Consider the following 24,365-nt stretch of genomic DNA (forward strand, 5'->3'; position numbering starts at 1 on the left):
CCCCAGCAGCGCCTGCCGGCGATCCGCCGACCCCGTGTTCCGCAGCGTGATTTGCCTCGTCATTGCAAAAAACCAACCTAGTACGATCAAATTCCCGCTCCCTCCTTCCTTCACCCCCAACCAATCACACCTCCAGGAAATTCCTCTCCCGGCACCTAATTAAAGAACACCACAAAAATAAAAAAAACACACACACACACACAAATAAATCGAAGCCCTTGGACGATTCTGTCCGAACTCAAGAAATGCCAGTACGAAGATTGCAGTAAAATACCTGGAAATGCTTACACAACTTCTATGGATGATGTGCAGAGCAAGAGATATGCCATCCTCAGAAGGTGGCGCGTGGTGGGTGAAGGCAGCAATCGACGCCGGGCTACACAGTAAACACGGCGAGTGTGGGGGTGGGTTTTCTCTGTTCTTCTTATTCTTGGATTAATTAAGGAAGTTCCTCCCAAAATAGTGGGGAGATTTCTTGAAATGTCTGAAGAAATTCAACTGATTGGCTGCCCTGTTTTTCAGCTTGTCTTTGAATTTCTTGCTTCAAAATACAAAATAGAAGAGAGGTGGAGAAGAGAGGTCGTGAGTGCGCATTTAAAGAGAGGGGTACAGAGTAAAGAGAGGAGGTAAGAGACAACAAATCTACGTGAAGGCAGCGTAGCCTTAGCCAGACATACACAATCACTTCCCCATGCCTTTCCACATTTTAAGTACCAAACAAATACTAGAAATCATGTATCTAATCTTCCAAACTTTTAATTTTAAATAAGATTTGATCGAATTTAAATCAATTTAATTAATACATATACTATATTAACATGTAACTTGTATGTAATTTAAAAAAAAAAAAAATCAATCGTATGACAAGTGAATCACATTTGTTTGATTTGATAGTAAGAATTTGCTAAACTATTATCAAATTAGAAGTGATCTGTTTTATTTTCAATTTAATTAAATGCACCTATATATAAAATCTAATTTTATATTTTGCCCCCCAATTAGGAGGTTAGTCCCTCGCTGCTTTAGCAACAAGAGCAAACAAGCGCTCTGGGCCGGAGTTAGCTGTTGATGCTCCTTACCAACAAAATTATTGTGAAAAAAAAATAAATTGATTGCTATACCGCACAGTAGTTGATATTCATTTTGGAGCATGTCTTTCAAAACTACTTAAAAAAGTATTTACAGTTTCTTCTATAATTTTCGTATATTTTCCGTTAATAGGTACAATTGTGAGATTCGGAGCTTGTGTGGAAATCGTAATTATTCTATGAAAAAGTTCTGATACGGCATTACATAATAAAATCGTGATTAGGTATATTTTTATCATATGAAAGTGATGAATTACATAATAAAATACTTAGTTTATAAAATATTTCAATAATTCCATAAAATAAACAAAAAGAATAAAGTATAAATAATTTCAACATCATTGGTGCTACGAATAGCAGTATTTGATAGTTAACAAGAGTTAGCAAATGAGGGGGGGGCCGCGTGTTAATGAATGGGTGAGATTTGTTTGTAAGAGAAACAAAAAGATAATAATATTTTTGTGATGATGCTTGGCTTGCCGGGATGACGTGTACTAATAGGAATCAGGAGTCAACCGGAAGGTCGCTGTCACGCACTGCCGAGGAGAGTCGTGGACGGATGAGCTGGCTCTGGCTTGATACTGACTTCAACCCCGAATAATTTCCAATCAAATCTTTGTTCGAATATGGATAACTATCTGGGTTCATTGCGCCGCCCCATAACTTTTTCAGCTCCGGAATATATTATTTTTCGTTAAATTACTATTATATCATTATTTAGTGAATGGAATATAATTATATTATAAATTTTAATTATCAATAATTAAAATATATCACTTACTTATATTAAATCTATGTGAAGTTTTACTAATTATATATGTGAAAACTTTTATTTCAATATTCTGCATGTAAAGTTGAATCTTTTTTATGTTCAACTCAAATATTATATCAAACTAATCATTAATTTATTTAAAATCTTGAAAAATACAAAATATATAATATACACAGTATTAAAAATGATTGGACCCGATATGCTAGAGTTGCATGGGAGCACGTTTGTAAGAGCACGGAGGTGGGAGGTTTGGGAGTTCCATCGGACTTGCCTACGAATATTGGCCTTATAACTAAACATTTATGGGAGGTGATTTTCAGAACAAAAGCTTAATATGGATTGCTAAAAAACACAAGATGGACGGTGAATTCACACGCGAGGTCATGGGGATGGCTAAGGTTACTCAAGCTCAGGCATACCCTCTTGCCTGAGAGTATAGAGTGGGCGATGGTGGTGTATTCAAACCATGAAAACACCCGTAGCATTGGCGGGGATCCTGCAATTATTCATCCCAAGTCCATGCAGCTCATGGGGTCACTTGCTAATGCACAACTTGCCATAGTAATCCAGGGAGATACTTGGTGTTGGTTGGCTGCTAGGTCTGTGGCGATCAGGCAGATTATGACCACACTCTCGATTATTGATACCGTTCGTTGGAGGAATAGTACAGGGACTTATAGCACTGTTGCAGGGTTAGATATATTTCAACCGGCAAAACTGAAGGTAGAGTTGGCTGGATTACTTGCAGGAATGTTTCCAATACCTAGGAACAGCTTCATCCTTTGGCTAGCCGTTGCAATCCAAACACCTTTTCTTCACTTGTCGATGAAGTGCTTGTGGCTCAATCGGCATTAAGTTGGATTTGAATGGTCGTTTCCTAATAGCTAGAAGTCGGGCTTAGCATGCGTTATTCATAAATGGCGTGGTTACACATTTGCTCGGTACAGAATATAGAATGACACTTGTTTATCATATATGGCAAGAGCGGAATTATAGAAAATTCAAAGGTCCGCGCAGGACTGCTAGCAAGATTGGGCAGCTTGTTATGAACCGAAATAAGGAATAGAATTCTAAACGCAAACCTTACACCCAGTTTACAAGCGTTTATATTATATGGCATATGGAAAATTATGTGGCTTGATGCTGCAAGCTTAGGAATGATATGATGTACTTTAATACGATATGCCATTTACGGCCCCAAACAAATGATACTTGATTTTTTGTTGTTTTTAATTTAATACATGCAAGGGTGGATTTATATTCAATTGTAAGCTAATTAATGATCTTTCGTGTCGTTCTTAGTGGTCCGACAATTGACTGTATCTGTGGGTGATCGCGATTGGGTGAGTATTTCGATCAGATGGTGCCAATGATATCTTAGAAATTAGATTCATTTATAATTACGCGACAAATATTAGTTTTTATGGCGTCCAGATTTTCATGGCAAAAATTTGTGAGTGATACAAAAATTGGACGGCTATGATGTAAACATCACGACATTGACTCACTACATTCAGTAGAATCTCGTGCACTGCGCACAGCAGCTACGTAATAGAATCTCATGTCCACTAACAATTAATTTTGGTAAAGTTATATTTTTGATCGACTATCTTTGAAACGCTAGTATTTTTTATCATGTAATTTACTATATTTATAAATTTAGTCATTTTGTTTGATGAATTTAGTCGTAAGTATCTCATAATTAGTCGTTTTTGGGTAAATTTGATCGTATGTTGATAATTTTGGTCACTTCACTTTGGAGTAGATCTCATATTGATCTTGTAATTATAGATTATTAAAACCAAAATTATAACACAGTATCAAATTTGTCAAAAATCAAATATGAGATGTTCATTATTAAATTTGTAAAAAGAAAAAAACTAAAGCAAGGGCGAAGAGAACTCCTGTCGAGCCCTGACAGTCGACAAGGCTTGGTCCCAATTTTTATTGTATTAACACCCCTCCCCCCTCCCCCCACAAAAAAACAACTACTTTCTATAATTTTTACTAATAACAAATTAATTCTGATATATTGTGATAGTCAGTCTATTATAAGAAGGGCACAAAGCATAGAATAATGGTAAATCTAGACATAAACGTCAAAGATATAATACCATAAGACAATTAATCTCTAGTGGAATCATATTCATTAACTATATCAAGTCAAAAAGAATCTAATTGATTTGTTAATGAAATGTCTTTCTAGAGATCAAGTATACTGTTCGTCAAGGGGAATGGAATTAAAACTTAACAATTAAATCTTTATAGCGATAATCCAACCTATTGACTGAAAATCCCAAGATCTTGGTTTAATGGGACAACTAAGTTATAAAGATTGTGAAAAAGCACTTGGAGTTTTACTCCTTCCTGTTCCTATAATGTTTACTATTGTTAGCTAAAAGGTAGAGAGCAAACTATAAGCTTTTAATAATTCCTATACTAAGTCAAGTACAGTATTGGAGATCACCTATATAAGTGTGAAGACGGGCCGCTTCAAATGAAAAACATCCAAGATGATGTCTAGGGTCAAAATGGACTCAATCGTGAGAACCAAAGATATTAGAGAAAGTATTGTGGGGGGTAGTATTATCTTAGTTTACACCAATGGCTGAACAATTCAAGACATCATGTTCACTGATTAGCTAAATAAATCTGATGGTATTCCTCTAAGGAAGGTTCAAAGCCACAAGCTACCTTTCTTGATGTAATAACTTCTTACTTGAAACTCTCTTAAGTGTTTGTATGTTCATATGCATTAATTTCCATTCGTGTAGAGAATTTTTAGAAAATGGTGAATGAAAAATTAAATAATAAATTTATTAAAAATCATGATAAATGATTGGTTACAATATGGGACACATAACAAGCTCGTGACACGTAGATGATGGCTTATGGCGCCCAATCATCATCCAACCGTATTTATTCAACCGGATAATTGTGCCTTCGGTTGAAATTATGTGTCTATTGGGTAAAACCCTTTGAATGAAATGACTTAAATGAAATGATGTATCCTTTCAAATGAAATGTTAAAATCTTTCGAAAACATCCACTCTGATCGGACATGTCTATTCAATGATAACTTCAATAAATAGATCCCCCTATTCACTTTATTTTCATAAGTTCAAAAGTTCATTCCATTCAACTTGGAAGGCATTTTAGAGTATTTCAATGTGTTAGCAATAAAAGCATATTATCTTTTATCAAAAGAGTTCTAAAATATTATTTGGTTCAGCGTTTTAAATTTGAATAGCTTTAAATAATTACACTCATAATCTAGTAATTAATTTTTTTAATATATTAATTAAATGATTTAATATTTTGATCATGTATAATTTTATACAGAGATTTAATTAAAATAAAATTGATAAAATAATTTAAATTTAGATTAAAAATTAAAATAAATAATTTAAAAATCTATTGGATCGTATTCCTTATCCTCATATATATTACTTTGACATCTACTCTACTTTTTTGTAATTACAGAAATACCCCTAAGACATTTCTGTCAGCGGTGGTTTATGTAATTTTTCAAAAGATATGGGTGGTTTGTGTAAAAAAACAATAGATGAGGGGGTCTTAGCTATGATAAATATTTTAGTCGCACTCACAAAAATATGCATAGCCAATAATCATTGTGTAGCAATGGTCAATCACTATTTATTTGAACCACGATAATTAGCTATGCTTAAATATTAAATTTTTTATAGTATTATTTTATATGAAAAAATGCAAGCAACCCCCTTGTGATATCTCAAATGAACAAATTATCCCATTATAAAAAACAAATAGCGATTTACATCCCTGTATTTTTTAAAATGCAATAATTTACCCCCTATATAATTTTTAAAATGAAACAATTTCAAAAAGGAATAATATGCTAGCTCATTTTCAATATTACAAGGGAATAAATTGCTATTTACCCTTATTTTATATATAGGAGAAATTAAGTACCATAATCATTCAATTGACAGGCAATCATTGACTTGGTATATGCTATCTATTTCAAATGTAGGTACATACTTGCCTAAGTTGAATGAGTCATATATAAATTATTGGTTTAATTATATACAGTACAGCAACGTTAATATTTAATTCTATCACATATTGTTTAATATTTATATCCAATTATTTAAAATAATCAAATAATCTCATGTTTCAAATTAATTTATTAATTCCAAACTGAATTCTTTATTTAATTACAGCTAAAGAAAAGATGCAAAAAGTTTAATACAAACGGACCACCTCCTCTCGTACAAAAACAAAAATAAAAACATTTAGACACCCTAATATTACTTTAATTAATTAATTACAACTAACATATATATATATGTATATATATGAACAAAGCATGGGTATGGAGGATAGCCGCCGGCAGCGACGGCCCGCCATCCGCCGTGGACGGCCACGACCACAAACATATATAATTAATCACATATACCCCCTAAGGTTCCTCTGTTGTAAAATGCCTTTATACATAGCTTGCCAATTTCGGGGCATAGCCTCCAGACTTTCACCATTTCTCCGGCCGGCGGCCGCCCTCCTGCCAGAACCCTTATCAGCCACGTCGGCGGCGAACCTCACCTTCTTCTTTGGGTCTTCTCTCACGGCCGCGGCCCCTGAATATTTAAGTTCATGCAAATTAATTATTAATATATATATTGTAATTATTATAATAAATTATGCGGAAAGAAATGAATTAAAAAGAATTTATCACCAGTTGATGAGGCGTTGATCTGAAACTCCATTTGGTTGATGAAATTGGAGAGAAGTCGATTATGGGCTTGCATGGCGAGGAAAACCACGCTTCCTGACGCTGCCAACACTGCCATCAAACACGTTTTTGAAGAACTATCCATACTGTTTTCTCTCCAACTCTATGTTCCAACTGCAGGAGAAGAATTAAATTTCAAAGCTGTTTTATAGGTGGAATTAAGATGGTGATGGGGATGATGAAGACAAAGCATTTGACGAGAGTTTCAATGTAATGGGAAAAAGGATGAATTCACGAAAGTTTTAATTAATTAATTATACGAAATTGAAACCCCATTACTATAATAAGATTATGATTTCGGACCCACCAACTTGTGGAATTTTATTCTACTTTAATAGTACGTGTTGTTATATTTTAATAATAATTTTTAATTTTAAATATAATTATTTGATATTGATAATATAATTATTATAATCATCAATAATTATTAAAGATAAATATTTAATACTGATAATTATAATCTAAGAAAAAAGAAATGAAAAAAATTAAGATTGGAAGAATGGAGGCACGTTGCAGGAAGGAAGCAAGGAATATTGGACCATTTCTTATTATATATGTATTATTTAGTAATTATAATATGTCCAAATTGACATCAATGGCAATGTGACCATTGACTCTCATCAATATGAATTCACACCTAACCAACCTTCCATTTCACACCAAAATTTTAATTTAAATTGGGTTTGATTGAATTTGAATTAATTATATGAAAATTACAATATATTTGTAATATAATTGATGTATATCTAAAAAAAAAATGACAAATCACATAACAAGTATATTACACTTGCTATGTGATTGGTTCGATTTGGTCAAACTTGATTCGGCCAAAAAATTTCTCACTTCACATAATATTTAATCCAGTGTAAATTCAATTAATTAAAATACAAGTTTAATGCACTGGTCGAATTACAATAATCAAATTAGATAATATTTTAATGAAGTTTTTGTAAAAAAAATAATAATACTGCATGATACGTACTTTAATTAGGTAGCGACAACGAACTTAAGTAATTAAATTTTGTATTCAGGGAATTAAGTAATACAGGGAGGTAATCGCTTTATTTTAAAAATCATAGGGGGTAAATTGTTGTATTTTAAAAAATACAGGGAGGTAAATCACTATTTATTTTTTTATAAGGGGGTAATTTACTCATTTGCAATATCACAAGGGGGTTGCTTGCATTTTTCCCCCATCTATCTATCTATCTATATATATATATATATATATTGTGATTAAATATTAACTTTATTACTAATATTATTATTATATGTATGTAAAATATTTATTAATTGTGAAGTGTTGGAAGAGGACAACCTCTTTATGGTACCTCCAATAAATAAAGGAGTTATTGTATGATGATGAGTAAAATAATATAGTTATTCATTCACCCTCTCATCTATCATCTAATTAATTAATCAACAACTTATTGGCTGCTCATTTCTCATTAATAATTTAATACCATTTGTTCTTTATTTAATTCCAATATTAAGTTTTTTATGATATCATTACCATATGTATTTTAACTATTAAAATACTTTCTTCTACATAATAATATAATATATACTTTCATATTCCTATTATTATTATGATTAATTACACTTCAACCCCTTTTAAAAAATGTAAAATTGCACTTTTCTCTAAAAAATATTTTGAAGCTGCACTTGCATCCCCTTTGGAATTTTTTCATTTACAACTATACATTTTTTGTTAGGGTTTGGATGGAAAGTGTTAACGTTAATAAATAAATAAATATATATATATATATATAATTTTAATTTTACCCCTCATTCAGTATTTTGTAAAATTTATAGACAGAGATATCCAAGAATATTTTTATATTTATAAGGAGGTAAACGTAATATATACATATATATAAATTGCAATTGTAATAAAATATTATTCCCATTCTTTTATTGGATGAAACATAACGGTTGTAGAATGAAAAAACTAGTTCTATTCTCATAATTTATACAGATTGTTGGATGAGGCATAAAATAAGAAGTCTGTGTATTTTTTATTTTTCATTCAAAATCATAACAAAATGGGTAAAGTCGGGGATGTAAGCATAATTTTACAATTTATCTAAAAAAAATAATATAATTTCGTAATTTTAGATAGAATCTAAATATAATAAAGAGAGAGCTGGTTTGATCCTCAGTGACTGTCGTGTGACTAATGATGACGACGACTCAATAGATAGTCCAAATTAATCAATTTTAAGTGATCGAAAATAAATAAATGTATCAAAATCAACTTTACTTGCACGAATTTGTAATGAACAAATAATTGAAGTGCACCCTACCCTCATCTCATTATTACTTACTTATTCTTGATCATATTTTTGTCCTATGATAATTAATCTCTATCGTACTACGTGGGACGAGGTCGGAGATAGCGTGTGTCGTCATGTCTTCGCCTACCAAAGAGTACAAAGAGGAAAATGCGATCTATAAATTTGTTTGAAAACACATTTTAAATGGAGTTTTTAAGATGAAAAGTTCATTCCAAAAGCTATTGAATATTTGATAGTTAATATTAAGGATATTACATTTGCACCCTTATTTATAATTTATTTATATAAATAATTCATGCATTTTAAAAAATTATATATATATTTAAAAAAAATATTAGTATATTTGCACACCGTCACTATTTTTTTGAAAAACTACACAAACCTACCAAACACGCCGATGTCATTACACAAACTATATTAATATTTTCTAACTGTTGGGAGTGGTTTCTGTAATTATATAAAAAACATAGATAATTTGTATAAATAAGCCTTAAATCAAATATAAATATAATTATCACTTAATATTAAGTAAATATATTGTATATTCAAGAAGTCAAAAATAGTATTATTGATTTATCAAACATACTTTTATCAATGTCAAAAAAAGTTCGAAAAATACTTATTGAAAAATATATTTTTAGATGGAGTTTGATTTATAAACATCATTTTCAGACGCGTATGAAATCGCTTTAGATACAATGAATTATTGTGCTTATGCATATAATAATCGTGCAGCCAATTTTCTGAGAGTGACAACTTTAATAGATTTGACCACTTATTTTAAATAGAAAATTGAATTTAAGACGCGTCTTTATTCTCAAAATAATAATAACAATAAATGTGATTTCATGTTAAAAAGTATTTTGAAAATTTTTGTTATAAAATAAATCAGAGATGGCATACATTTAATTAACAAGGTCCAATCCAAATGGATAGATATAAAACATAAAAAATAAATAGCCCAAGAATTGCTGAGGTTTAAATTCGGTGCGACTATTGTGGAGCCGTCATATCTAATATAACATTGGGATAATTATATATCCTCCATTTTTCTAAAATTTGATGTAATTACTCATCAATCTTCCATAATTTAAAAAATTATATTTAGTAATTTTAGATAGAGTTTGTTTGCGTCTAACAAATATATCGTTTTATTAGTTAAAATTGATAAAACTTATTAATATTAACAAAAAAATCAGACAAAAATCTATATTTAGCTATGATATTACAGCCTAAATAATAACCAAATTGTCCTTGTACATCTTTGCAAACTAATACATATAAAGATATATATCTCTTTCATTATAAAGATACTTTAAACAGAAAAAAATTATTCGACTTGCAATACTTATTAATAAATATTAATTTTTTATTAATATCAACAAATTCAATAAATTTTAACTAATAAATGAACTTAATTATTAAACAAAACAAACTTTAAAAGTAGTTAGATATAATTTTGCAAGTAGATATGCTCTGCTCTACTTAGGTGATGCGAAATGAGATATTAATGCTATTTCCCAGACCTAATACATATAAACAACTCTACTTCAATGGAGTATGACGCAACATTTTTAGCCCCTAATCTACAGCACCTTCAATTTCAAGTCAGAACTGGAGATGAGAGGAGAGGGCCCCTTCTATTCTGAGGCTGTGATGTCTGATCTGATTACAATAAATTATCAATAGAAGGCGGTGATATAGACTTTAATGACATAAAAATTATTACTATTTACTACTGCTACATAACCAAAGAGTAGGAGAAAGATCGGAAAGTAAGATGAAATGCTCCTTCTTTATCCACTCAAAAGTAAGATCAAATGCTCTTACATTGGAACGAAAAAGAAGAAAAGAAATACGGACCCGTATGATCTAATAATCCCTTACCACAAACAACAAAAACAAATCCATGGTGAGGAAGAAATTAAGGATCCATAGTTCTCCCTTGTCTTCAACAAAACAACATAATCTTCTTCTTCTTCTTCAAGTACTACTACACATACACATGTTGACTCATGATTTCAGGAGGTGAAATAGAAGACTGGCTGGAGGGCGAGGTGGAGGCAGAGGAAGCAGGCGGTGGAGAAAGAGAGGAAGACGAGGCCGTAGAGCAGCCTGAGACCCATTCTTTCTTTCTTTCAGGAAGGAGGTGGTGGTGGTGGTGGGAGAAGTAGAGATTGAATCGCTAAATAGTTGGAGGAGTAGAGTGGGTTAGGTTGAGTGAGATCCAAGATTCCAGATCTGACAGTTTCCCCTTTTCTTTCTTTATATGGGAGTGGCGGTGGGAGTTAGATAAGACAATTAAAGGGCCCAATTGGGGAAACCAAAAAATAGTTGGGCAGGCAGTTTTGAATTTTGAACCCATCGCCAATGCCATGCCCATGCCTAATAGTAACAACCCTTTTCCCTTTATTTTTTCTTGATTTTGTCAATAACTTTTACACAAATATATTCTCATTAAAATCGATAACGTGACTCTATCACCACTTTTTACAAACAACGCAATAGCACAGAAATACTTAAAAATTCTCGCTCATTAAGCTGTCCTATGCGACTTTCTGTAGCGATACGCATCTTGAATTTGGATGACTCCGTGATGGACAAGTTTGTTTCAGTGCCCTAATCCTAACCAAGATACATGCCGTTGCCTCCTATTTTACAATTTATTAATAATATTACAACTATTAAGTAATACATTCTAATTTCAACCTTTCCTTTTCACTTTTATTTTTAAATATTCTGCACTTTCACCACGCTTTAACTTATAATTTTTTCTACAGTTCAATGAACACTCCCATTGAGCGTGTATATATATATATATATATATGTATATGTACATATGTGTTTCTAGTAACTTATCTATTTAAAACCTGAAAAAGTATAGATAACTGAAAATAAAAGCGATTTTCATATGATTGGATGGTGTATATGAATTATCAATAACAGGAGAAATGACCATCAGTAAGCTACAGAATGTAGCAATTACATTTATTTTGATACAACAAATAAGATGCAAGACGAGTGGGGCAAACCTAGAATAACCAGGATGTTTGACCGTTTGGCCCTGTTCCATCCAACCATGTCTGATGGACATGCACCCAAGTGAGCCCTTCTGTAACAGTCACATCCTGTGACCAAATTGCAAAAATATTACATACATCATAAGGATCTATGAAATGGAATGATTTCATGCTATTAACGTGGGTACCACATGGTAGGATGTGGACCGTTGGGTCGAAGTACGATAATATTATAAGGCGAAATATAGGCATTATAGTGTATATAAGAAAGTTTGGCACAAGAAATTAGTAACTTACTTTTGAACTTAATAAAGCAGTAGTCAGACAACATTGCCGCTCTTCACCTGCAAAAGACAACAAGCGTTCAGCCAGATGAAGGAAGATGAAAGCATAACCATAATTAATCAGAAAAATTTTGAACTTTTAATTTCACAATAAAGAGAAAGAGGAACATGGTCCTTGAAGAATTAACAACCAAAACTGTGTTGCATCACGTCATCTGCTGTTGATTGAACCATGATCTATCATTGTCATCTTTCCCAGGTTCGGACAAGGTTGTTGATCAGAAAAAAGAAAAAGTTATAATACCTACAGACAGTACAACTATCAAAAGCCAACAAGGATCTTATTCTTGTCGCTTAGCAATTCTCAGCATTATTAATACCAGTTCCTCAGTTCTAATAGTTCACTGTACTGAAACATCCTTTCAGTTAATACCCTTATCATTTTCTCTTACTCCAGTGCCATGTAATTATAATGCATTGTACTTGGCTGCTAAACCATTTATGCAGTTCTAATACATAATACATGCTAGCCTGATTAGCATTACTTGTGGAAAAGGAGAAGTATCATTTGGCATATGAAAGAGATCAACGATTAATAGTGCAGAACAAATTAATTGTGAAGCAAGAATGAGGACTTTTTTGTAAAACAATGAAAATGTCAGCAAAAATAGGAATAAAGGCTCACCAGATTGCTCCCATTTCTTAAACTTCACCAGCCAGGAGTCAGAACCAACCTGTTGAGGTAAAACCTGATCTACCCAAACCCGAAATTGTTTCCCTTGTTTGTCCCCATAACATGTTCTCAGTGAGCTTACACAGTCACTGAGTAGTTGCTCACTTCCAGATGGATGAATAAAAATTCCAGATGGAGACTGCAAGTGCAACATAAGAGTTAATCCTAACAGCCATTGGATCTTGAAGAGAAAAAGATTAAAGAATGTTTTAGTTGAAAGTTAAATATTAACTAGCAGGTGTTTTTTGTGACTTAAATCAGTAGGAAGTTCAAAGTAACTAGATGCTGAAAGCATTTCAAATAACAAAAGTCCTGTCATAGCATAACTAATTGTCAATTGTATGAATGAAAAGAAAAGTTCAATAGGACCATAAGCCTGAGCCTAATCCGACAGCAAATGCTTAGCAGTTTTCTTTTGATTTCTAGAAATTCAGTTTCAGTTTAAATAAACTTCGTATGCATCCAGAATTGAAGAGTCCATGTATAGAATCAATCATTTAATGGGGAAGAACAAAAAGACAAACATACACAAACCTCACAAATATCTAAATGAACTTGACTTTAGACACAAACGGAAAACAACAACAAATTTAACTAGAAATGTCAACACATGCATGAGCATGCACTTTAACTAGAAGCTGAATATTTAAAAGCAAAATTGAACATACACAAACTGATTTTAGATTTGCCAAATACTGCTCAGTTTGTTCCACTTCAGCACGTCTCCACCTCTCGTAAAACAAGTAAAATTTCACTATTTCATAAGCAGGATCAAAGGTCTCCATCTTAGCGTCAGATGAGTCCGTAACATCTCTGGGGGATGTACTTGGACCCAGTTTAAAGTGACCAATGGCTTGTATAATACCTGCTGCACATCTCTCTGTTGCATGAATTATTTTAGGATTAGCTTTGGCATTTGCAGCATGCCACTGCAATAATTCTTCCTGGGCATTACTAACCTGCAAAGGTCCAAAAAAGGAAAAATGAATGGGGACTACTGGACCTAGCAAGATCATATTCCAACAATGGACGACAGAAAATTGTTCTAACAATTTAGGTAAAGCACTAACCATGACACCATGTACATCTGGAATACTAAATAGTTCTGCATCATTTCCAGAGTCGCCACAAACAAGTGTGTTTTTAGGTAATTTACCCTCGGCTTTGAATTTTTTATGCAGATAAGCAAGTGCTTGCCCTTTACCAGCACCCTGTGGCAAAATGTCCAAGTCCATCCCTCCACTGTATATTATCTTAACATCCAACTGAAACAAAAGGCTGCTAGATGTGAAACCAAAGGTAAACATGCTGAATATAAATGACAATCTTACATCCACTAGTAGAAAGTAATTAGATTATTATAATGCAAGCTTGACAAGTTATACTGCAGGAGGAAATGTTCATCATACCCCACGTTCTTTAAAGCGAGTTGAAAGAGACTTCATAATGTCTTGCGCCTTGTCCTTCTGGACATAAAAGCTTACTTTGTGTGGTCTTTGTTCTGTATCAGACTGCATGATCCCCAAAAGATTGTCATAGAATAGATATCTTCATGAACAAGACAGTTCTATTTTGATGCATACAAAAACTAAAAAGAGTACTATACCAGTATGTGCTAAGTTTAGTGGCTGTAATACGAGTGGCTCAACTAACTAGAGATCCAAGCCCTATGCTATTTCTGTTACTATACCTGAAGAGTAAGTTCGCTTAACTTGCGTGTTTCTTCAGATACTATGTTCCTGTCCCATTTCTGATTTAGAAATTCAACCCAACCATCATCTGGTACCATAGAGTTGCCATATGTAATTTCAGTTCCCACAGACATTATCGTGATATCAGGCGTTAGCATGGGCTTCTCTTTCCTTAATTCCTTGTATAGTGTGGGTGACCTCCCAGTTGAGAAAACTAACAAAGAATTACTACGGTATTTTGATTCCCACAGTGCATTGAATCTAAGAAGAGAGAGATTCTCGGAATCATGATGATCAACCTGCAGCATATTTTCTCTTGTTAGCATAATCCCTAATAAACTGAATAATGAGAATACTCCAAGCTCACCATTGTATGATCAAGATCTGAGACAATCATGAGGTTTGCATTCCCTGCCAAACGATCCATGGTTTTCCTAAGGCTAGATTCACTCTGCAAACAAATAAGCAACCATGAAGGTTGATAGTTAAACATACAACAATAATGACATCACTCATCATCTTTATTCACTTGATCTAAATAACATTTACGAAGGCTTTCCACCACTTTGTTAAACAGAATTGCATTTTGCATGTCTTAGTGTCTTCTGCAATTATCAGTTACCAACAAGTTTGATGTACAAGGAGGAACAGTCATCAGATAACTGATGTTGTCCAGGGGCATTACTCCCTATTATATCTTCAGGACTACTGATTATTGTACATCCAATCTTGATTGCTCCTTATTTGGTGTTAGAGAGGACAGATGGATATCACTTGTAAGAAATAATTTTTTTTGGGGGTCCCAAAAAGTTGAGATCAGTAAACTTCCATCGAGATTTCAAAACTGTACGTTCTGACTCCAAATCCACATTCTACATCGTGGAACAACACATACAATCATCTCAATCAATCGGCCGGTAAAGGAGAAAAACATTATTGATTCTTGTCCAAGAAAAGAAAAGAAACACTTACAGTGGGAAAACATCAACCTTGTCGCTAATTAGACATAGATTCATAAAAATAAGAAACAGAAACCACAATTGTCTGGGACACGAAATTTCGCAAGAGCGAGTTCCTTCTAGCATTTATCACCAAAAGTAAATCGACGCCCAAAAATCCTATTCGTCTACAAACCGGATTCTCGATTCATACAGCAAACCTACTAATAAAATTCCACTTTACTACAACAGAACGAACACAGAAATCATGCTCCCACGATCTAAAGATTCGACACACATACACATCCCCGAGATACATACACCAGTAACGCATATAATAACACACTGATGTAGCGAGATAGAGCAACGGCGGGTGGATATACCTGAGAAAACGCGGTGGCGACGGCGGTGGTGGAACAACGAGTGAGTAAAAAAGGTGAAGAAGTAGGAATATGACAGCGTAGGAATGGCAGAGCGAGAGATGGTGGCATGAACCGTTAATTGGATAATAGGCCTTCAATTTTCGGCTTGGCAGCAGTTGGATAATTTTCTGATTTTTGGGGGGCGCAAAAGCATATAAATTAGATCCATTTTATGGGCTGTGGCCACAATTTCCTCTTTTTTTTTTTAAATAAAAAAAGACAATTACATAGTTATATTAATAATAATAGATTAAAAAATATATCGATTCGATTAATAATTTTACATCAAAATAAATATTCATTATAATAACAATAAACTCATATTAAATGAGAGAAATGTCCACATGTATGCTGAATTTGATATTATGTCCTCGAATTTAGGACATCTATCTTAACCACTACTGACATACAACTACTAATAATCGACGGATCAAAAATTCAAGTCCTCACCAAAAGTTGGGGAACTAATTTTTATTTATTTTTTTATAGAAAACCTAGGTATTGGAGAAGGTCCTTGTCTTTTTTAACATTTCTTATCATTTCAATTGAATAAATAAGATTTATTTTAGATAATTGTAATTTATTATTAAGCTAAAGCTTATATTTCTTTTTTTGGTCTGAGTCGAAATATTACTTATATTGTGTTATACAGTATGTAATTCACTATGTGCAATCACTAATACATTAATTGATACATACATAAATATAGAATATCTCAACCAACTTTGTCGCCAATGTTGATATGATTAAAATAGGCAAGGTTGCAAGATATTAGAGGGAGGCCCAATATATCCATTGGTATTATGGGCCCAAGAAAGAGCGAGGTCCATAGGAGTTCAAGTACATAATTCAACGAGAAAAGATGCTGGATTGAAGACACGTGGCGTCATTGCCTAGAGGACAGATGTCGTCCGTATGAGTGGTTTTTGGTATATACACCCCGAGTCATTATGAAAATCAAGGTAATTGCTCAAGCATTAACCCCAACTTTAACATATTATCCCGACATACGACTTATACTCTTTATCCGACTTAATTTGAGCGTCAGAGTGCTTAAGCGGGGTCAAATCCGACACTCCTCTTCTGTGTAGGTCTCAAGCTCGTTCCTAACCTCCCGAGCCCATAAGTCAACGATCAACGAACTTCTAGAAATTGGACTCCGTCAAATTTTTTTATATGAATTATCTTTTCTTTTTATAGTTTTGAAAAAATAATAACTATAATATATTGAAATATCAATTATAATTCAATATATTATCTTTAAATATTATATATATAAAAATATAAATAAACTAACAAAACTCACTTTATAATAAATAATAAATTCAAATAAGTGGAACATATCATACCTCTCGTAAAGAGTCAAACTTATAATCTCATACTTTATAAAGCTAAGCAGTTATTTTTTAAAATTTTCAACTATCTTATAGGCTTTTTTCTTTGAAAATATATGTGCATGTTCCAGACAAGCATCACTTCCTGCCTTCAGAGTCGTTGCGCTATCATTGAATTGAAGTTTTTGCGAAATTCCTATGTAGTCCGAGTTGAGGTCACGCTTGGATGTTTAAGAATACTACACATTGTTCCGAAGATTCCACTTGAAAAATTTCAGTATTTAAGTTAAAATGTGGTTTTAGAATGAATTGGGATCGAAAACTTTGATTCCAAAATCATAAAAATGCATGATGCGTGTTGATACGAAGCCCTTGTTAACTTTTACAATTTCTATGCATGTAAGGAGGGATATCTTTGTTATTGTAAGAGTAATTTGATTAAAAAAAGTTATTAGATCAGCAATAAATTAGTCAATCAAAGTTAAATATAGATTTACGGTTCATTGTTTTTGCTGATGTTAGCAAATTTTTTATAAATTTTGCCTAATAATGTGATCTATTTGTTCAACAAAAATAAATATCAAATAATTTCTCAAATTATGTAGAATTTAGGTGTAATTTTAACAAATTTAATTGAGAGGAGGTGTAATTATCCCTAAATACATTCATATTTTTTCAGAACATATTAGTTAGGCCTATTTATGATTTAATCCACACCACCACGCAACATTGGATTGTAGAGAACCTTCATGAATTTCCATTTTCAAGTTCTTTCATAGTCATGGTGACAAATCACGGGATTGTAAGTTTTTGAAAATCACGTTTGCAAAGCGTTCGACGTTTGTCCTGACCCAATGTGGTTGGACGAGAGTTCCGGGAGGTAATGAATAGACATATCATCCCTCTGTAGCTTATTTCACTTAATTGGGCTTTGCTTTTCTTGTGTTATATCTTGTAGGGTTGGAGAAGAAAAAGCCAATGCTTGTGTCTATAGAATGGTGAAGAGATCAGCTTAAAGGTAATTTGCATAAGCTGGATTTCTTCAATTATTCAGCAGTAAATAATTTGTAGTTCTTTCCAAACAATCCAGATGCACAAATTAATATGTGAATGCTGCTAGTGATATTCTACACTTCATATCTGAAGTTACAGTACTATGTTAGATTAATATATATGATTGAGATATTGTAAGCAATCAAATGAGGGTCTTGTTGCACAAAGATCTTGAGAAAGAGGAGGAAAAACTTGATGTTCAGCAACGCTGCCTGCATTTTCCAGAACTTTTTGCAAGCATGATTTTTAATAAAATGGTGAAGAAGTATCTTAACACAACTCCACGAAATGAAGCTTGATCTTGGCTGAATTATGGATTTACAACTCTCTTGGATGCCAAAAGTCTTAATACTTATGGTAGATGTTTGATTCAGTTCCCTTCCAAGCCTCTTGACGTGGGAAGCATAGAAATCTTGAAAGCTGAAGCTTGGTTTTTGTGTAATCGCTCCAATATGGCTTCTGCGAGGTTTAAGCTCCTGGGTGGAGCTTCATCCTTCGCAAAGATAGGTATGCCAGTAGCCTGTACCCAACCACCATCGTTGCCAGCACTCCCACTTCCTTATAGCCTTTGTCTATACTGACCCCATTAATCGAGTGAGTTATGTGTTCATACTGAACTTTGAGGAGAAGTTTGTAGGTGTGATAGTTAAAGGAGAGGTATCGAAGCCATGATATGAATGTCGGGACATCCTGCAAAATCATGAATCCTGTATTATGCAGTCTGTCTAATCAGAATACAACGGGTCCATGAAGAAGTTCTTGTCGAGCTCTATAGAATTGTTAATGTCTATATATTCCTGTTCAAGGTCCCTTTTCCCCATCAGAATTGATCATACAGTATAAGTTGGGCTTATTTAATGATTAGGATGGACAGACAATTAGGAGTGTCCCTAAAGTTTCAGTACTTACCTTCACAAAGTATCCCCCAGCCAGCATGAAGGTCATTACTGTCACAGAGGCCAGAGTGGTTGCCCTCTTCAAATCCATCAGTGTAGCACCAATAGCCAGCCCAAGTCCCTGGTATTGCATATACATGTTTGGTAAATCTTGCGTAAGAACTGAATTACCATGACTTCATAATTGGAGAAAGGGCATACCTGAGCAGCTATAATGCACAGAAACACTGTCACCACAGTGAGGAAAAAGGAACCAACGGTCGTTCTTAAGCCTGCCATAAAATATACAACTAGAAGAAAAAGTACTGGCAATATTAGGTCAAGTGGAAGATCGCTTGTAGTTCTAGCCACAAAATATGCGCTTAACCTGTACATGTCAACCGCTCGTTCCTTGCTGAGCATGGCTCTTTCTTGGGGAAATGTAAAGACAGCCGTGAAGACTGGAAAAAAACCCCAGAACACAGAAATGAAGAACAGTAACCCTGCCTGCAACAGAGTGACTGTTAATCTCTAGCATCTTGAAATGCTTCAGTAAGTCTATAGTATATTAGACTGAGTCCTCTGTTCATTCTTAATTGAAAACTTGTTTCTTTAATATTCTTACAATTTGTTTTATTCTACTTTTATGCACAGAATAATTAGTGCTTCCCTCATTTTATTCTGCTTGTTCCGTGAAGAGTGTTTACAATTATACTAGAAAGGGCAAATAGGAATTACCATGTTTATTTGGCATGGTAAAGTGGTTGGTTTTGCATATGTTGATGACAAGTAAGATGGTCTAACCATGGTGCAGTTAATCACTACTATAGCAACTATTATATCAATTGGTGAGTGAAGTTGAAGTATTACTGCTGTTCTGGTCAAGGCAATCCAATAGCTGTTAATACTGATTTAGGTGATCAATGTGGAATATTAGACTTATGAATCACATCACACAAATATTTTACCTGATCTTGTAGTTTTTGCGGATCATCACTACCAGATTGCCACCATAGTAATCCCAGAATAGTTGCAGTTGCAAGAACTTGTGTGATCCTCAACCAGCTAAAATAGTCATGCTTCCTTTCTTTAAGTCCTCTCCAGAATAATATGGAATATTGTTCTAACCAGCTTGCTCCCCATTCCCTCTTGGCAGAACATACTTTAGACTTTATTTCTTCATCAATGGGTACTGGGCTCCTAATTTTCCTCTTCTCATTTTCTGCAACTCGTGTCTCATAGGCCTCAACAAGATACTGCTTTAAAATGATAACATATCATCAAGCAAGTAATATACTTTGCCCTTGCTTAGTGTGAACAATTGCTCTCCATATGAAGAGCCTGCATTGTTAAACGTCTCTTTCGTAAAATAGTTACTAACTTGAGACATTATCTACCATTTATAGGAATTTTCTGCAAAGGTTCATGATATCAATAAGAATGTAAAAGAATCTTGAGGGAAACCTTCATCTTTAAGAGGAGAGGCTTCTGGTCTAATTTCATCCATGATTTTGTTCCAAAATATATTACCTCGTGCACAACTGCCGGATCCATTTTTCCATTCTTTATTTCGTCCTCAGAGTTTTCCGTTTGCACTCTGTCCTCTAGTTCTGATGGCACAGAAATATCTGTTACATTTCCATTTGCTAGGTCAAGCATGAATTCTGCAGGGTTCATTGCTATTAGAGGTGAACATCCGACGGATGAAAAGTAAACCATTGCTTCTGCCGCCTTTCCAAAATAAAGCAAGCTCCCTTTGCCAAGAAGGATCAACTTGTCAAATTTGAGAAAGAGCCTGCTTGATGGCTGGTGAATTGTGGTGATCACTGTTTTGCCAGCCTGGCATAAAATCGGACATTTTTAACACCATTTGCCTTACATAGTTGTCAGCCTACTTACTCTATTCACATTTCTGCACGTATTGAATCAAGATGACATATAATAAACACATTGCAAAGCTGGGTATCCACCTTAGAAAAATCTCATAAAGAAGCAAACACAGTCTAGAGATGATGTGAGTTTGTTACTTCATTCATGATGACCACCAGCATAATCGTTGAACTTTTTATCTGTTCAAGATGAATCAATTCTAAAGCATGATTAAAATGACTGGAAGGGCAAGTAAATACATATTATGACTTATGAGGAAGACTAGAAAGAACAAAACAAAGAAAAGTGGAATAAAATAATAATACGTGAATTTTCCCTTTGAGGTGTGGGGAGCTGAGGGAGGGGAAAAATAGCCCCTTTTTTCTGTGTGTAGGGCAGTCCATTAGCCACTTCAAGAGTAATATCTTCGAAAGAACACCTATTAGTCCTAGATCAACTCAACTATGGAAAATAGAAATAGCAGTCAACCTGTGGATTTGAATGCATACAACATTTCTACCACGTTGCTATTAACAGAAGAAGAAATGTTTGACTGTTGTGCTCATACAAAGAAATTGATAACGAAGTTTGGATTTCTGATGTGTGCACCTCAGCTATGCCATGTAAAGTTTCCAATATCCTCAAAGCAATGGTAGAATCCAGGCCAGATGTTGGTTCATCGAGGAACAAGAGGGATGGATTTACTATTATCTCATTCCCAATACACACACGCTTCCTCTCTCCACCTGAAACTCCCCGAACGAAGGAACCACCAATCATGGTGTCTCGGCACCTGGCAGAATATATTTCTGAAGGATCAGTTCTCATAAAAATTTGAGCTGTGCATTATCTGATTTATCTAATTAATTTATAGTTCTCCAAACTTTCATCCCATTATCTTTTTTAAGATTTAATGAAACCATTAAGCACAAAGTTTCAGAACTAGTCCATTATAGAAAGCAGTTACCTCTCTAGTCCCAGCTCGTATATAATATCTGAGGCTCTTTGATCCTTTTCCTCTTTTGTTAATGTCCTTGGAAGTCGCAGGCGAGCTGCGTATGTGAGCGTTTCTTTCACTGTAAGGTGAGGAAAAAGAACATCGTCTTGTGTCACAAATCCTATCCTGCCACATGTTTCATGTCATTACTTTTGATACCACTGACTACTCAAACATAATTTATCTGTCAGCTCATCTTGACAGAAAATCTAGACTTTGTGCTACCTGCTTTTTAGGGACTTCGAATACGATTGGTCATTATAAGTTATGGAGCCACCATAAGTGGATTCTCTTACTCTCCCTCCCAGCAGACTCAGCAGCGTAGTCTTTCCACTTCCTGATGGTCCCATCAGTGCTAGAACTTCACCTGGACTAACTGAACCAGTAATTCCATTTAAAATGTCCTTCTCCACTGTCGAAGTCATGCCTTTGAGAACCACCTTGTATGTCACGTCAGTGAACTGCATATTTATGAGGGAAACAATATATGATTTGACAAGGCGATAGACAAGAAATTTGAGTAGCACAGACTCGTCTATGTTGAACTAGCATAATGTTTAAAGTATATTTACTGAAACCTCTGCTGCACTCCAAACTATAGGGCTATACTTTTAGCGTTTTGCGCTAATAGTATGTGTTCCATACAGAATTTTCTACATGATTACCAGGTGGTACTAAAACCGTACTGTCATTGATTTCAGTTGTTAAATTATGTTCATTTTACCTGCAAACCTAAGTCCTTTTTCCTAACTTTTCATAGCTTTTGTTGGTTTTACTGAGGAAGGTCTTGTACACAAATGCCATGTAAAATGAAATTCTGTACAAGACTGAACCTGACATTCATAACCATGTTCAATGAGTTGCGGTGATCTCTAGAGAACTGTGCGTTCCTTCCTGTTCAAATAGATGATACCAAATCAATTATGGCTCATGCATGGAACACGGGCTTGATATCGGGTTTACACTTTGTCTTTGAAGATAAAGGAACAAGTATAACAAATCCTGGTTGCCAGAGAGTCTTATGTTACCTTTAGATAAATTGGCAAGGTGGGTTCTGTCTGAAGTTTCTTCTTACTGATGCCTGCCTCAAGATCTTCAGCTGCTATCATATTTAGCACAACATTATATTTTATAGCATAAAATGTAGCTATGTATCCCGATAAATACATACCATGCACTTGAAGGGGTAAACATTTATAATTGCTACAGCAATCTATTCTATGACATCAGCTTCTGAGTGTTCCTAACAACACATGAGTATCGATAAATTGATTACACGTCATGTCGTCTCTGGTTCATGTATTTTTTGAGGCTGTTATGAGTGTATGCAGTTGCCGTTTTATGCATTCCCTTCGACTGATCTGCGCATTAGCTCTAATTTGTCATTAAACAATTTTAGAAAGAAAGCACAATCTTGTTGAATGTTCTTCTTCTTTCTTCTTCCTCTCCGCAATTTCGTTTGATAAGCCTTCTTCAATTGAATACGCTACAAAGTTTATCTTTATGTATATTTCATGCTTCATGGAAATATATTGTAACAAGGCATACACTTCTGAGAGACATTAATCCAACAATAAACGTGCATAACGAAATAGTTGATGGAAAGCACTAAACAGCGATAGTGTTTGATTAAGTAGTGCAAATGTTAGGACGTTCTTCGGGGTGGGAAATCTGGAAAAAAGCAAAATGGGCGGATAGAAACGCAGGAAAGTAAGTCAAGTCTTTACGATTAGACACTCAATAAAAAATCTCCAAACTTAGGAGGTGACTCAAGAAAACGGGACCATTTCGTGTAGATCTTACAATTGTAGAGACGAAATTAGGACAAGCAACAGTGACTGTTGGGGTGGTGGACTTGTTCAGTGATTTTCACTTTACATAATCAGTCTGGTGGAGTTGTGTCCCACACTTTTTCAAATTTCTCGACTTTTACCCATACATTTGTCATGCACTTGTAGGTGGGTGGGTATATATTTCTCCCTTTCTGACCCTAGTAACATGCATAATGACTATGACCACTACTTTTTGTCTATACATATACCCCCTTACTATTCATAATTGGTACTATTCATTATTGGCAGAGCTGCATACTAACTTTTGAGCAGTATGCTAAGTTTCGAGTCATTCCACATTGATCAGAAAAAGTTTTAAAACTTGTTTACATAACGCAGTATTCCTCCTTAGTAATCAATTTTGTAAAAATAAATATGTGTTTTGACAA

The 24,365-nt window shown here is 34.1% G+C and overlaps 4 protein-coding genes across 13 annotated transcripts in view; all 4 read right to left on the reverse strand.

Moving 5' to 3' along the window:
- LOC105173965 overlaps positions 1-687 on the reverse strand; it is a gene marked incomplete in the record, with an annotated part of 1,248 nt that extends 561 nt beyond the window's left edge. The window contains 2 exon segments of the mRNA XM_011095906.2: positions 13-155; positions 275-687. Coding sequence (XP_011094208.1) covers positions 13-63 — 51 coding nt within the window.
- Positions 6,052-6,765, reverse strand: LOC105173966. The gene is made up of 2 exons (XM_011095907.2): positions 6,575-6,765; positions 6,052-6,476 (listed from the first exon to the last, which is right to left on the reverse strand). The coding sequence occupies exons 1-2, from the start codon at positions 6,714-6,716 to the stop codon at positions 6,289-6,291; spliced, it is 330 nt and encodes a 109-aa protein (XP_011094209.1). The 5' UTR covers positions 6,717-6,765; the 3' UTR covers positions 6,052-6,288.
- LOC105173967 (sucrose-phosphatase 2-like) lies at positions 11,812-16,148 on the reverse strand. The gene is made up of 9 exons (XM_011095908.2): positions 15,978-16,148; positions 15,024-15,107; positions 14,656-14,955; positions 14,375-14,476; positions 14,036-14,230; positions 13,634-13,924; positions 12,918-13,104; positions 12,246-12,292; positions 11,812-12,056 (listed from the first exon to the last, which is right to left on the reverse strand). The coding sequence occupies exons 1-9, from the start codon at positions 16,083-16,085 to the stop codon at positions 11,961-11,963; spliced, it is 1,410 nt and encodes a 469-aa protein (XP_011094210.1). The 5' UTR covers positions 16,086-16,148; the 3' UTR covers positions 11,812-11,960.
- LOC105173968 (ABC transporter G family member 22-like) overlaps positions 18,551-24,365 on the reverse strand; it is a 7,139-nt gene continuing 1,324 nt past the window's right edge. For 2 of the 10 annotated variants that reach the window (XM_020697940.1, XM_020697941.1), the window contains exons 4-12: positions 23,173-23,246; positions 22,370-22,605; positions 22,115-22,270; positions 21,757-21,940; positions 20,809-21,117; positions 20,247-20,537; positions 19,501-19,785; positions 19,313-19,420; positions 18,551-19,093 (exon numbers count right to left, since the gene is read on the reverse strand). In XM_020697940.1, coding sequence (XP_020553599.1) covers positions 18,872-19,093; positions 19,313-19,420; positions 19,501-19,785; positions 20,247-20,537; positions 20,809-21,117; positions 21,757-21,940; positions 22,115-22,270; positions 22,370-22,605; positions 23,173-23,246 — 1,865 coding nt within the window. In that variant the 3' untranslated portion in view covers positions 18,551-18,871. Of the gene's footprint in view, positions 19,094-19,312; positions 19,421-19,500; positions 19,786-20,246; positions 20,538-20,808; positions 21,118-21,756; positions 21,941-22,114; positions 22,271-22,369; positions 22,606-22,982; positions 23,039-23,172; positions 23,247-23,315; positions 23,506-24,365 lie in introns of all 10 variants that reach the window. The other 8 variants (XM_020697948.1, XM_020697947.1, XM_020697949.1 and 5 more) reach the window with 8 other exon arrangements.

The sequence above is a fragment of the Sesamum indicum genome, linkage group LG11, assembly GCF_000512975.1.
Source record: "Sesamum indicum cultivar Zhongzhi No. 13 linkage group LG11, S_indicum_v1.0, whole genome shotgun sequence".
Classification (NCBI taxonomy): Eukaryota; Viridiplantae; Streptophyta; class Magnoliopsida; order Lamiales; family Pedaliaceae; genus Sesamum; species Sesamum indicum.

What these genes read in the sequence shown, in the direction of transcription:
- LOC105173966 (XM_011095907.2), bottom strand. Translation starts at nt 6,716, where the DNA reads ATGGATAGTTCTTCAAAAACGTGTTTGATGGCAGTGTTGGCAGCGTCA. An exon ending in GATCAACGCCTCATCAACTG is followed by an intron (nt 6,477 to 6,574) that starts GTGATAAATTCT and finishes TTAAATATTCAG; the next exon opens with GGGCCGCGGCCGTGAGAGAA.
- LOC105173967 (XM_011095908.2), bottom strand. Translation starts at nt 16,085, where the DNA reads ATGCCACCATCTCTCGCTCTGCCATTCCTACGCTGTCATATTCCTACT. An exon ending in TCGCCACCGCGTTTTCTCAG is followed by an intron (nt 15,108 to 15,977) that starts GTATATCCACCC and finishes ATTTGTTTGCAG; the next exon opens with AGTGAATCTAGCCTTAGGAA. An exon ending in CAGATCTTGATCATACAATG is followed by an intron (nt 14,956 to 15,023) that starts GTGAGCTTGGAG and finishes AATATGCTGCAG; the next exon opens with GTTGATCATCATGATTCCGA.